This window comes from Neodiprion lecontei, chromosome 1 (genome assembly GCF_021901455.1).
Source record: "Neodiprion lecontei isolate iyNeoLeco1 chromosome 1, iyNeoLeco1.1, whole genome shotgun sequence".
Taxonomy (NCBI): Eukaryota; Metazoa; Arthropoda; class Insecta; order Hymenoptera; family Diprionidae; genus Neodiprion; species Neodiprion lecontei.
Window position 1 is genome coordinate 4561160 of NC_060260.1, and position 14169 is coordinate 4575328.

The 14169-nt window shown below is 38.9% G+C and overlaps 1 protein-coding gene across 3 annotated transcripts in view; it reads right to left on the reverse strand.

The window, feature by feature from the left end:
* Positions 1-1163: 1163 nt before the first annotated feature.
* Positions 1164-14169, reverse strand: part of LOC107226330 (tachykinin-like peptides receptor 86C) — a 65426-nt gene continuing 52420 nt past the window's right edge. The window contains exons 3-8 of one of the 3 annotated variants that reach the window (XM_015667110.2): positions 13697-13831; positions 12800-12880; positions 6820-6970; positions 6160-6356; positions 4487-4608; positions 1164-4087 (exon numbers count right to left, since the gene is read on the reverse strand). In XM_015667110.2, the coding sequence (XP_015522596.1) occupies positions 3936-4087; positions 4487-4608; positions 6160-6356; positions 6820-6970; positions 12800-12880; positions 13697-13831 (838 nt within the window). In that variant the 3' untranslated portion in view covers positions 1164-3935. Of the gene's footprint in view, positions 4088-4473; positions 4609-6159; positions 6357-6810; positions 6971-12799; positions 12881-13696; positions 13832-14169 lie in introns of all 3 variants that reach the window. The other 2 variants (XM_046732449.1, XM_046732460.1) reach the window with 2 other exon arrangements.

Here is a 14169-nt window from a genome sequence, read left to right on the forward strand (position 1 = left end):
GTTCGGCTAAAACCGTAGGCGGGATCCGATCCGTATAACGACGCTGCTTGTTACAAAATCCACCGGCCCACCAAAGGTGAATGCGTATCGTTAGAGGAATCGAATTCCCCAAAGAGCTGAATAATAACCTAACTACTAGACACACGTCGTTTGAAATGTGAATCTCTTTGAGAATAAGAGAGAAGGTACTACTCTCAGGCGTTTCACTCTTATGCCTATACCTTTGTGTTTTACGCCCAACTTGTATTCTCTGCAAGTCATTTATTCACGCGTATAGAGGATTTACCCGTTTCATGAATGAAAATAAATAAATAAATAAATAAAACAATTTTTCCCCAACTCACCCGCTCAAGGTAATTTACGCCAGCTCCGTATCAGTCAATTCCAATGCAAGTCCCTGAACTTCCTCTCCTTAATTCCAGTAACTCCTTGATCCGTTTTTTAATAGTCATAGGATCTCCTGCGGATTGCTGAGTTGGAAAAGTCACGATAGTATAACTGATGCCAAGGTAACTGAAGCTCTTTCTCGTCTCGATTCCCGCTCCGACGTCGAGGTAATCTCTGCTTCCATAAAAATCCTTTGAAAACCTCTATGCCGACTACATAAACCTGCAGGAATGGCGACAAGCGAGACGAGGGTAAAAGAAAATGGAGGAATAGAAAATCGGAGGTATTTTGAGAGAGATAGAAACCAATACAGAAACGTTAAAAGCACTCTTGAAAAATCGAGTGCATTGATATCTAGTTGAGTAACTCTGGTAAAGCCAGATCAATCACCACGTGGAAAAATGTGTCGAAAGTTTCGTTGCATCGCGGCTTCGATTACTTCAATTTTTTTCATCTTAATTTATAGTTGGCAATAACAGCAATGCCGACGAATGAAAAAGCCGCTTGACGAAGAAAATCTCTCAATTTTTTTTTTTCATACTCCGACGGAGACTTGTGAACCTGCACTCGAAGCCGCGATTCAATTTTATACCTCGAACGATTTCGCAGTCGAGTAGGTAGAAAAAAAAAAAAAGTATAATAATATTCGCGTCGGCTCCTTTGATCCTTTGTATTTACACGTACTGTTACATCTCGCTTTTCATTATGCAAAGCCAAAAGAAAAGAAATAAAGTATCTATATTATCATATCGACTATGAATATCTTACAGCTCAATTTTATTCATTCGCATATTATATGTACAGGAAAATTTGATAGCTCATATAATGTATAATAAATAGGCGAGAATCACCTATCGATATGTTACATGAAAATAAAATTTACAACAATTTTTCATATTGTACAAATTTGTAAGGTTCAGTATTTATGTTGACAACGACGTAACGTTATATAATAAATACACGCATATTTTCGTCAGATTTTCACACTTAATTTACATTACATTATAGGTACATAGGTCTACAGTATACTTTATTGTTAATAGATACTAGATGTATTACTGGATCAAAAATTCGATCTTTGGTTTATATATAATATATCCTTTACCCCGACAATTAATACATTAAATTCGAGTTTGAATAAACTAATCGGAGCAATTATTTTCTGTTTCTCGGTCATATCACTTGTTTTGTACATCGGTTTTTCCTCTCTCGTCGGAACTGAAGCCGACTCACTGAAGCATGAATCCGAGTTGGTCAAACTTGCTACCCAAAGTGTTCAAACACGGTTGTTATACCTAACAGAAACGGACCAATAGGTAGGACACGTGTACAAATATTGTCTGTATCTCGTTGCAAATAATTAAGCGCAACAAGAATTTGTGTTACACATCGTTAAAAAATCTAGACAATAAGAAAATATTTCTTGAATCTGAGAGAATACTTAAATGTTCGTCTATTTTATTTATAAATATGTGTTACCATTAATATTTTTTTTTTTGTAATCCGTGACGATAAGAAAGATCGTAACGAGAGTCCGAAATATCTTTACTTTGTGTAGGGGACTGCCTGATGGGGAATTAATAAAGACTGTAATAAATTATACATATGAGTCGCAGAAATAATTTCAATGAAAAAAGCATTATCTACGTACATACTTGAATAAATGAGCTGCGTAATATATCAACAGTGTCGAAGGCTTGACAGGGAAAAAACCGTCCAGGGTAACAATAATGGAAATATAATTCACGAAAAAAATTACCTTAATACTGGGTTCTTCTACGACGTGGAATAAAAAGTGCAATGAGCAAAAACGGTCATCCTGACACTTTTTCAAATATTTCTTCTCGCGAGGGGTGTAAGAGGATATTCAAACTGGAAATGATCATCTTCTAAGCCGCTGGTATAATGGCGCGGTGGTAAAACCGAGATAAGTAAGGCGGCATTTTTTACAAAGTGATGGATCAGCAATATGGTCGTAATGGATACACGCGGTGAGTGTGTAAAGTGAATGATTTGACGTCTCTCTTAATTTATGGTAAATTGTATTCTTCGTCGACGGCATATTATATCACAACAAGACGCATCGTGCCCATGACGAATTACAAGATAAAATCATTAGCGGATGTATACCTGATTATTACTGAATAAAACTGAAACACTTTCCATTATGTAATTTATATTTGCTGAAAGAAGTATTATAAATTCTAATGAACAAAATTTTAATCCAGTTTTTCGCATTCGAATTACCATCAAATATTTAACCACCGCTGGTAAATCAACTTAATTTAATTTCAAGAATTCAATTATAATATTACGGTTATTTTATAACTTTTCATTAATTAATGCAACATTATTTGTATTATACCTTGTACTCACTATTTGCATTGGGCTCGTATATTGAAACATCGTCTATACAGGAATCACATTATGCCGTAAATTTGCTCGTTCGTATTTTTTTTTTTTTACATTTATTATGAAAAATTACATATACCTGCATTGAGAAAAAAGATTATCGAATCAAGAAAATATTTCTTACCGTCAATTTGACGAAAAATTCGTGTAGATAATCGACGAATATCAATCGTAAAGAAAATTTTTTTGCGACAAACAATCTTATTAACCCGAAGTGCAAATCGGCGCTATAATATATGATAGGACATTTTAATTTCACATAGTAAATTGATTTTATTATCATCTTCACCGTCATCATCGTTGTTGTGTGATTATTTCTATCATTAGTATCATCATCATTATTATCAAAGTGTCTGACCACCCTGAAGTTTCCAAATACTGAAATTCCACTATTTCTACTCGTATTCTTATCACAGTTCTTATTTTTAGCCTTAAATATTTTAAAAATTTTCTCGTTCCAATAAATATTTCGGTGAATTGGTAAAGGAATGGACAGAACGTTTCGCGGCAGCCAGCCTTGCATCAGACCTGCAGAAGCGTCTTCTGCGAATATAATAGATTTCTTGGATTGCATACACAAAGATCCAGCAATACACTCATTCGTAATCCCCTTCCTCGTTTTTCGGAATGTTCCGTTAACGAGATAGAACTAAGGCTTTGTATGGTACTGGTAGGTATATCGATCAATAGCAGCAAGTACAAGAAACTTTTCACGCAATGGTTCGAAGTTGTTTTCCCAGAATTTTTAATGGTTCTCGATAACTTCGCATAATAATTTTTTCCACGCTTCACAGCTTGTCGAGAGGATAATGGGAATTCGTATATAAAGAAGAATGAAATGTTCTTCGTTGATAGCCTTGCCGAGTATTAAAGAAGTAAAAACAGAAACAATCACATCGACTGTTTTCCATGGTCTCCAGGGTTGTCAGTACTATTAGGCTTTCAATTCTGTGCAATTTAGTTTCAAAATAATTATATATTCGAATATATTTACACTTATTACAATATAGATATATGGTATATATTAAACTAATTAATAATACACAATCGAACCATTGTTTTTCATAATGAAACGTGGAGTGTAATTTGAAGAAAACTCGTCAAACTATTTCGATCCTGCAGGTATTGGACCGCTTTCAGGTATGCGGTTTAATCTTCGAAGAAACCCTGGTGCTACTTCCGTTCTTATGTATTTCGTCGCAGATTAATTGGCTGGTTAATTTTGGCATCCTTACTCGACTCTCCGTCGTACTCTGTCGCCACTGAATTGACGTATACTTCAATCGTTCTGTAAACGCGAATAGAATACCATTTTTTCGTTAAAGGATAAGCATCGGCTCAGTACGCAGTCTAGGTCTACGCCAAACGAAACCATTTTTTAATCCAGCCATAAACTCGTTTTCAAATTACACCTACGAATGTAGTATCACGAATTCATAACCGTCATGTCAGAATTTAAACTTGTGACTGTTCGTCAATGACTTTTCATTAGCATTAATTTTTTGTCGTTCTAACCGAGCGAGTAGAGGTTTACTCTTTGGTGATTTCCGACTTTAAAGTGAAAGAGCGAAATACTTTTCCAAAATTTATTATTTCCTGCCGGTAACATGAGGATGAGGTTTTACTCGAAACTCACTTGGAACAAATATCGCGTTTGAAATATTTTATCGTTACCTATCAGCCTTACCGGATCTGGAGCGCGCTAAATCCGAATGGGGAAGTTCGGCTAGAAGATCGAGTTGTCGACTCTGGGACTGAGACCTTGTAAGGAAACAGCAGCAAATAATCTTCTGAATGTAAACCCGAAACCTGAAACAAATGGTTAAATTTATATTTAATTTAGGAAATTAGCCAAACGTTGTTCGTTCCTCCCGTGGAGGATTCGGGCACTTTCCCTTTAAAATGGAAGTATCGAACGCGCAGCAAACTGCACACGTTCACTATAGTTTCCGTACACCGTGAGGGATATTAGTGAGGTGTTTGCTGTAAACGCATAGACATTTACTACGTGCACATTGCCGCTAAGGCCACAGTGTTGTGAAATTTATTTACGGGCTTATGTCCAAAGTGAATCAGAATTAAAGTATACCGATCGAATCCCAGACGTTTGTAGCTGAACGTAAAAGCAACAACATGAGCCATGAAAATGCGTGACACGTTTCTTTATTGTAAATAACTCTGAACTTGTTTCGTGGATGATCAAGACATAAAATTTCAGCACACGATATAAACGTGCACGATAAATCTTACCAGGACGATATACTTTTTCTTCTCGTACAAAATCGACGGCATTAGAAAATTCCGTAGTGATATCCTTTCTTTCGAACAAAGTGACGCGAGCACAAAGGATTTACTACTCGTACCGTCTCCGTACGGATAACGCGTGGCAGCATAAAATGCATATGAGCTACGTGAGAATTGGATCGTGGAAGATGAATTTACGCTTGAAATATCTAACAAAAGCTCAGAGGAAATTGATAGAAGATATGTGTGTGCGCGTGTGTGACGAAAGGTCGAAACTTTTCCGCTTGACCGAAGTTGAGGCATTTTTCTGCAATGTGTCCTAAAGTTGTATCATCGAAATGTGATTTCTACAGCCGCTTCGTAGATATTGAAAAAAAAAGAAAACAATTTGGTCCCGCTCACATTTCACTTGCGGGTTGAATGTATACCTATAGAACTCGGGATAAATACGGTTTCTCAAGAGAACTTCTCCGCTTTTAAATTTCAACTTTCAACTCCTGTCACCCCGCTTAAAACCGCCGTACTGAAAACTTAATTAGTCGTTGGCCCAATTCTGGGACGCATAAATATCTTGGAATGAATGCCTAATGCGATAAAAGTTCGTTATACCCTAAACGCCTTTGCTCTACCCGGGCGTTTGGTTGAAAATAATAAGTATAATGAGAAGCGTTTTCACTTGTTTGCAGAATTCATCATAAATTCATTCATTATATTGTTTCCACATTTTATCTTTGTCCTCCTGTAAAATTATCTCGCTTATATTCCAAAGTATACAAGTATACAACTCTGTTTAGACTTGGATGTTCCTTTTAAGTTGTAGAAGGTGTACGCAAAAAACAACTGTGACCATAGATTCACATACGTAACAATATCATGCACGAGTTTCAGCAGCAAGGAGATGTCTTTCCTCTATTTTCCTCTCCATCCGTTATAATGGAAGCAAAGAATGCTTTGACCATTGATCAAGTTTTAGTGGGTCCTTGCCACGATGCTCACACCTGTGATTCAAGACGAGGGATAGATATTTATCGGTGAATACTGCATGTAGAATGTGAGGTGGGCCTACCCTAGGGCCTACCTAGGTGGTATGTGAATCGTAATTAATGACATGATCACCTGTTGTTCATCCAGTAGTAGATAATCGGGTTGACCATAGCGTTGGACATCGCTAGCCAGTAGAATGCCAAATAGACGTGCTGGACGTAGTTGCTATTGGTGAACGATCGATGATGATAAGCAAATATGAAGAAGCCGTGATAAGGTAGCCAACAGACAGCAAATATCGTAACCACGATTATGAACATCCTTACTACCTGCGGAAATGAAAGCATTTTCTTCAATTAGTTCGTTTACATTAACATTCGAACATTCGACGTCCTCGTGTACTAGAAAATCCACTAACGGGGTATCCATTGCGGTTTTGTCAGACGTACAAACATCGTTGCGATATGGAGAGGTGTTTTTTCATTCTTTCTAAAAAGAAGCATTGATAAGACTTTTTTTCATGTCTTTTGATCCCCGTGCAGAATAGTCGATATACGATACGATACCGAAATACTCTGTCTGCGACTCTTTCTTCAGTTCTATGACCCAAGTTCAAATAGTAGGTGTTTCTTTTGCATTTTGACCAGCTGTGCCACCTGTGATTAGCAGGTATTTCAAGTACATACCGCCGAAAAACTGGCCGTCGTGTCTACGTCAGAAATGCGCTTTCATACCCCTTTAGTGACGTTAAGTTGACCTGAAATTGTCCCTGAAGTATGTGACCTTAAGTACCTTCCGCTTCGATTTCGTCGACTCCTTTTGACGCTGGGTATGTTCGCCGATGGATTTTGATCCCCACAGCTCCAGGCCCATCAAGGTATAACACACGGCCATAACCGTGACTGGAACGAGGTAGGTCACTCCGAGGAACACCAGGTTGTAGCTAGAAAATACAAAAAAACGAGGGTGAAAACCTCGATGTAGTACCGAATTTACTGAGCATACATCTGACTCGCGCCTCCGAATCGTGGTTGCGGTTTATCAACCCTGCCCACTTGAAGCGAATCGATTCAAACGACCCTTTCCTAGACTAGTTCGATCCCAAGGATTGCAAAACAGGCATTCAGAGCATCGGAGAGCAAACAGCTCAGAAAATACCAAGTAAATACTAAGAAATCTCATGTTTTTAGACCGTAACCTTCGATCCGTTGTTAGTAGCGAGTCGAGACTGTGTGCAATGAATTCATCTCGTAAAATTATGTCGATACAGGATCCAAACATTGTAACTACAGCCTCTTTTAAAATCAGGTGTAATTTGGCGAAAAGAATGAAAAAGGGTCAGCTTCACTTTCTCTTCAATTCCGTGAGTGATCATTCATGCTTCTCAGAATTGATGTCCAGAACCCTTGTTTTACTCTTATGAGACCTTCCTGAGTCGAAAAAAGATATTCACGAGATCGTCGGGCCAATGGCTGAGAAAATATTAAGTTACTCCTCCATCTCCTCCTCCTCCTGTAATGAATTATGCGCAATTGCACTCATCCACGAATGTTGTCGATATAACTTTTCCAACGTTCTTCGAAATCGGTCAAGACATTGTCAGAATTCAAAAGTCTCGCGATTCTCGCGACTTTGCGTCCATTGGAAATATCGATAAGAAATCAACAATTATACACTATCCGTCATGTGCATCCAACTGACGACGCGTACCCAATAAATACCAACTCGTACAAGCGTTGGCTCAATCTGGGCCGACTGAAATATTCAATTAGGTACCTGTCTGGAATCTCAGAGTCGTGTTTTCTCTCCAGCAAACGACCTTGGTGTACAACCTTGTGAAAATAACGGTTTCAAAGACGTTGTTCATATGTCGTCGCAGGCTTCACGAACCTCACGCTCTACCTCCGTTACACCTAAACAACTTCTCTTTCTTAATTGACTTAATTGAGAGAATGTAATCTCAAGCTATGGGACCCAGCATTCAACTATTGTGTGGAGACGATCAGTATCGCAGCCGGCTAGACCTTGAATACTCCTGTTAATTCCAAGTCCCGACATTACGTAGGTACTGGGGAGGATTGGATTTGCTAAATTCCCGTGCAAACGTTCACCTCCCGCTATCGACTAGACGGTTCGTATTCTACGCTGTTCTCTGTAATGCCGAGCAATTGCACGGTTCGGATAATCTAGCGAGCAGCACGCGTATTGCTTAACAGTTGCACAAAAACATCTATTTTTTCATTGAACATACATGCATAACGTACACATCGATTGTACGATGATACAATTGTCACAATGGTTAAAAAGCGCTGGAAGATCGCTATACGTGTAAAACAAAAGTAACAGAATGGTCGTCGAAGCGCAAGCCTCACAATCAGACTGTCGGTAGGTACCGAATGCTTTTCTGCGCCATTTGAATAACAATAAATGTCTGATACCCGGCTGATGTCGGGAATATATTGCGTCGAAAAAATTCTACGCTCGTTTCTGAATGCATTAATTCGCCGAGATGCGAGCGAATGCAGAATAAGAAAGCACCAATTGTATGGGTGGGATGTAGAGAGGAAAATACTCAACAATGGCATGAATCGTTTGGTAACAATATCGTGACTTCGGTCGGGTTTAAATCGCTGAATCGATCGTCTGGAGGTACATTAACGAATGAGTACCATCGGCTGTTGTATAATCAGTACACCTTTGTCCCCAAAATGATTAATCAGGCTAACGCTTGTCGCCCGACGGCTAACCGGTAATTACTCTTCGAAATAATCCCCTGATCGTAGGACCAACCGCAAGCTCGAATGATCCCGACGCGAAGTGTAAAGAACGTTCCTTAACCTTGCCGCTCGGCGAATATCGCATCCTGTTTTCGTCTTAACCCGTATTTTTCTCCAAACTCTATTTTCATCCCTTATAATTATAATCCTTCACCGCAGCGCCGAGACGAGGCAATGAAAAGATGACCTGGTATTGTGTTCTTTTTACATTTTTTTCGCTGTAACAGAATTGAAATATTGCAAATAGAAATGAAAATCTAGATATCACGGTGCAAAGAAAGGCGAGACGGCAAAGAGAACACAATATTCAGCTTCCTCTTTCATTTTTATTTTCCTCACTCTCGCTGAAAGGAAGAAAATAAACTTCCGGCGAGATCTATACACCGTCCATTGCACCGCCGTGTTATACATCGCCGCAGAGATGTTTCCTTGGAGGGGGTAATTGCCAGTCTGGAAATACAAGAGAAAAAAAAAAAAAAGAAGAAATTGGTGTGAAAAAAAAACGCACCCACAGGGTTAGTCAAGGGTGAGAGACAGGAGGAGACGAAGTGGACAGATAAAAGCCATTATTCCTCCGTAGCCGTTCCTCGGAGACTTTTGTCATCACAGCGACACGACCAAGTTGACAACTTGGTAGGGTGCATCAGCGTCGGAGTCAAGTACCCGCGTAATGCGTCCTTTAAAAAATTGAATTTTCCTTTTTTATTCTTCTTATTCTTATCTTTTTTCGTGCCTAGCATCGACAACGATTCCTTTCAAAGCAACGTCGTACGAAGATTATACAAAATTGAATATATATTCTAACAAGTTCTGATCAAAGACCGCTGAAATATTTCGAAAAAGTTAAGAAGCCTAAAGATTCTTTCCCAGAAGCAACAGGCTCGAGACATTCTCAAGCGGTTCGTTAGCTTTTGCAGCCCTTCAAAGGATGTGAGCCATGTTGTTGCTAATTAAATTCTCGCCTTATGTATCCACGCACCGACATCATCTTTAGTTTTTTTTTTCTTTTTGTATGTCTTTCCTTTCACGTACGCCACCATCGCCGATTTTGTACCAGCGGGATAATTGCTTTTGCGTGAAATGAAATTATGGGAAGCCATTTTATGCGTAGGTATTAAACTGCGGAATTTTTTTTCATACTAAAGTGATTCGGCAATTTAATATACTTATCAATTTTCGGCACAATTTAATACAATTAGGTTACAAATCGAGTCTCTGAAATCGATGTCCCTACAGGGTGAATCGTGTTATTGAAGAAATTTACGCGACGTTATAACGTCAGTCCTTTCAAACAACCCCCCTCAAGTTATGGTGAACAAAGTACCACGTCGAAGATACCGATATTATACAGCAACACGCCAAGAAAAGTTTACCTATTCGCTGGCGAGAATATCAAAGTCAATTTCTTCAAGAACTGCACGAATCAATTCGCAACATAATGATTCACATTTTCTCAGCTATCATTTTCTCTCGGCGAATTCAATTATAAGAGGAAATATATGCGAAGGTTTGAAGGTAAGACGTTTCCTAGTTGGCAATGGAAGCTCGTTCGTACGTATAATAATGTGATATGAATAGGGGAATGGCATGATTGCAACAAACGGAAATAAAAGATGCCATTATAAAATGATATCGTTCCATCGGAGAAACTAAGTGGTAAAAAAAAAAAAAAAAAAATAGCGTATCAACTCGTTCACGGCGTCCTGTAAGGTTCGGTTATAATTGCATCGTTATTCCGATGAGGAGGCGCAACGGTGCGAGAATATTTGTTTTCCCACCATGCATATCTGAATACGGAGTAACATTTTGAACGTATACATCATCGGCGATAAGTAATGGTATACGCCGTAAAAAAACTTCGAATAAACGTATTTTTCCAAGGAGAAAAATCCCCACCTTTCGTGGTAGGTTCAATTACTATTCAAGACGCAAGGTGTACTCCTTAAAACCCAATTTAGGTTCCCACCCGAGGGGGAAAAAAAAAGGGCGAGACATCTTTCTTCGCGGTAGCCGAGCCGAGTGTAAGACATACCTATAATATACTGCACAATCCAATTTCGACAACACTCTCTGAGGAGGGGTTGTAATTAACCAGCCAATTACTTCCGGCGACTCAGTGACGGGGTGCGGATCTTCCTGAAAGGGAGTAATTTCAAAGAAGGAAAAAAAGAAGAAGAAAAACACACGAAATGTACAGATATAAATAATTCTTCGCCGGGTGAAAATTATTTGAGCAATGGGTAGCTGTAAACTAATTCGAGTTCCTGTTCGGCAAATCGATGCTCGTACGAAACATGCATTCAATTTCAATACCGTGTACGATTTATAGATAGAATAAAGGACCGGCAGCGCTGCATCGATCCCTGATTCAATTAAACCTGATATACGTAAATGCCGAGCGATTACGAGGCAGAACGTTTTAGCTGGTCACCGAAGCGAACTGCACACGCTGTGTAATCTACATCAGTCGTTTCTCTCAACTTCCACTGTGCTAAAATTTGCATGCATAAATTTCCCGGCGTCAAATGTGGGTGCCGTAAAAACAAAAAATGAAAATAAATAAATTAACAAACAAGCAACAAACAAGAGTCCTGAAAGTAAATCTTTTTTTTTTTAATTTTGAATCACAAGGTACCTAATATTCATCACGGTGCAACTGCTTGTAGAATATTCACTTCTATTTGTATGTAAATGAAATTTTTAATTATTATACTTCTCTTTTCGAGGGGGATGAAAAAAAAAATATAATTATCCTCATTTTTCTTTTCTTCCCACGCTTCCGACGAAATTCTTTTTATTTATTTTTTTTTATTTTTTTTATTTTTGTGTACGTTCTCGTTCAATGAAAATTTATATTCGTTCGTTATAACATTGATACATGCATGCTATACATTGCACCTCAGGCCATACTCAACAACTTATACGAGGGATTTTATCACAAGTATACGTATTCAAGAGTAGACGACACAGCGCTGCAGTGGCATGAATTAGGCATAGAACTTTCCGAGAGTCTTTGTATCTACTGGAGAACAAAGCTTAGAGGCCTTAAAGGTGAATAATAATCAACGGAAGCGGCTTTTCTCCGACAAAGTGGTGCTAAAGTTTATGTTATAGCTTATATAGTTATATGTAGGTATGTGTTCACTTGACGGGTACACCTAAAGTGGAAGGAACAATCAAGTTCGACTGCGTTTCCGTATCCTTTCAGCATCATTGTGTAGCTATATATTATAGTCTGCTGAAATCGCACCGAAGAAATTTGCTGTATGACACATCGTGTGCCGTTAAATGTCTCAAGATATATTTGCGTTGGACTAATCATTCTTTTCCTACTTCGTGATCGTACGCGAATAATTTAGTCTGTCGATTACGACTTTAATTCTTGTACGTTACAGCTCGACAACGAATAAAGAGGAAAAAGCGTTTCTTTCATTCAGTCTTCTTCAATTATAGTAACCGTGCTGCTGGTAAACAGACAGAAAGAAATAATACTTTTTTGTGAAAGAAAACCGCACCTCGCTGCTGTCCGGAAACTTTTTCGTCTTTCCCATTATGTAGGATCGTAAGACAGTGAAATTACTGTATCATACGTTTTAGGTACTGTACAGGCTGTAGCGAACAGTTTATATGAACGCAGTACTCTATGAGACGCCTAAAACGAGTCATGAAAAAGAATATAATCTCTACTGCTACAACCTTGAATTATTATGATCCCCGAAAAACATCAAGTGTGGCACGTTTCAACGCGGAAGGAAATTTAAAAATTTTTTTAACAGATTACAACTAGGCAAGATACTGTCAAACAAGTTTTTGCTTCATGCTGTAGACCCAAGAACTGAGCTCAGCTTGGACGAGACTCAAAATTGAAATTGGTGGTGAGATAGAATATAAATGACTCCTCGCACCGATTTTTGTTCATTCGTGCATAGTTTTTAAATAATTATTTTTTTACTCGTCCGTAACTGTGTAAACATTATTTGGAGACAGATACTCACATGTACTCGGTCATGCTGTGCGGATACCGACCATCCGGCCACATCATGTAGCAGACGATCCTGACTTGTCCGTTCGAATAACTGTAACGAAAATGTCGGATTGTTGTATAAAAAATTAGTGCGGGTGTTCGTCTAAAAATCCCTGATGATCTCGCGATTAGAAAATAAATATCGCTTTAAAACACTGTGAAAAATAAATCGCGTTCAATTTATGGCTATTTCTTCGTCGAACGTGAATATCTACCGTAGGATGATTCTGTACAGAGATGATGGTAAAAAGTTATGCAAGCTCCTGCTGCCGTTGCTGTACATGCTGTGATAATATAAAGAAGAAAAGAAGTAAAGAAATAGAAGAAGAAATAAACTCAAACCAAGACGAAGAAAAGTAAGAATCAGACGATAAGCATGATGATCGTGGTACAGGTTCTTCAAACTTACCAGACACCACTCAGAAAATGGAAAAAAATTTTTGGAGCGTTTCAACTTTTGACCCTGGCGTGTGACGTATAATCTGTGAATAACAGCTAACACGTCGGATCGATTATTCAAAGAACTCACATTTCCAGGGACTTTCGTGAAATTGATATGTACATATTGTACATGTATAACCGTATTTCTTCAGGTCCGATCTAAGAGAGAAAAAAATCGAGTCACCCGAGACTGCGGGCTGCTGTTTATAGCGGATCCTCCGTGCAAGTCGAGCTTTGAAAAATAACCAATCGCATAAATGGCGGATGGTGGAAATAGCAATCGAAGCTCTCTCGTGACAGCGAATAGAAGAAGGCGGCGTCGAGCATTTTAATCAACTAAGTGTATCAGCTGGTGCGCCTGCTATTTTAATTAAATCTCAACATCATACAAGCCGTCCTTGTTTTCTCAACTGCAAATTGCACCCACCTTCTGGTCATGGTCGTGGAGTAGAGAAGACAGGGGAGTCCGAGTAGGGCGGAAGCGAACCAAATCATCGCAACAGCAAGAAGCGCTCGTCTCCGAGACATGCGGTGCTGAAGAGGCCGGACGATCGCCATGTATCTGTAACATTAAATTTTACCGTCGATTCAAGGCTCGCTCTGGGAGAAAATTGGGAGTAAATCGACTCGGACCCTTTCCGCTCGGATATTGGACCAACAGCTCTGTTTTCACCGGCCTTTATATGGATATTGCGCGAATACGGGGAATTTTATCGCAGGGTGAATTTGGGGCTTGGTTTTTTGTATCGAGCAAAAAGTACGACACTCGACTCGACCCCCTTTATACCTGAAAAACTCCTCGACGCGTATTTTCAAGAAATTACAATAAAGCTGAAGAGAATGGATTCGCAGTGACGTTATCGATTCGAACTAGGCACGAGGGTGGAGCTTTGACATTGA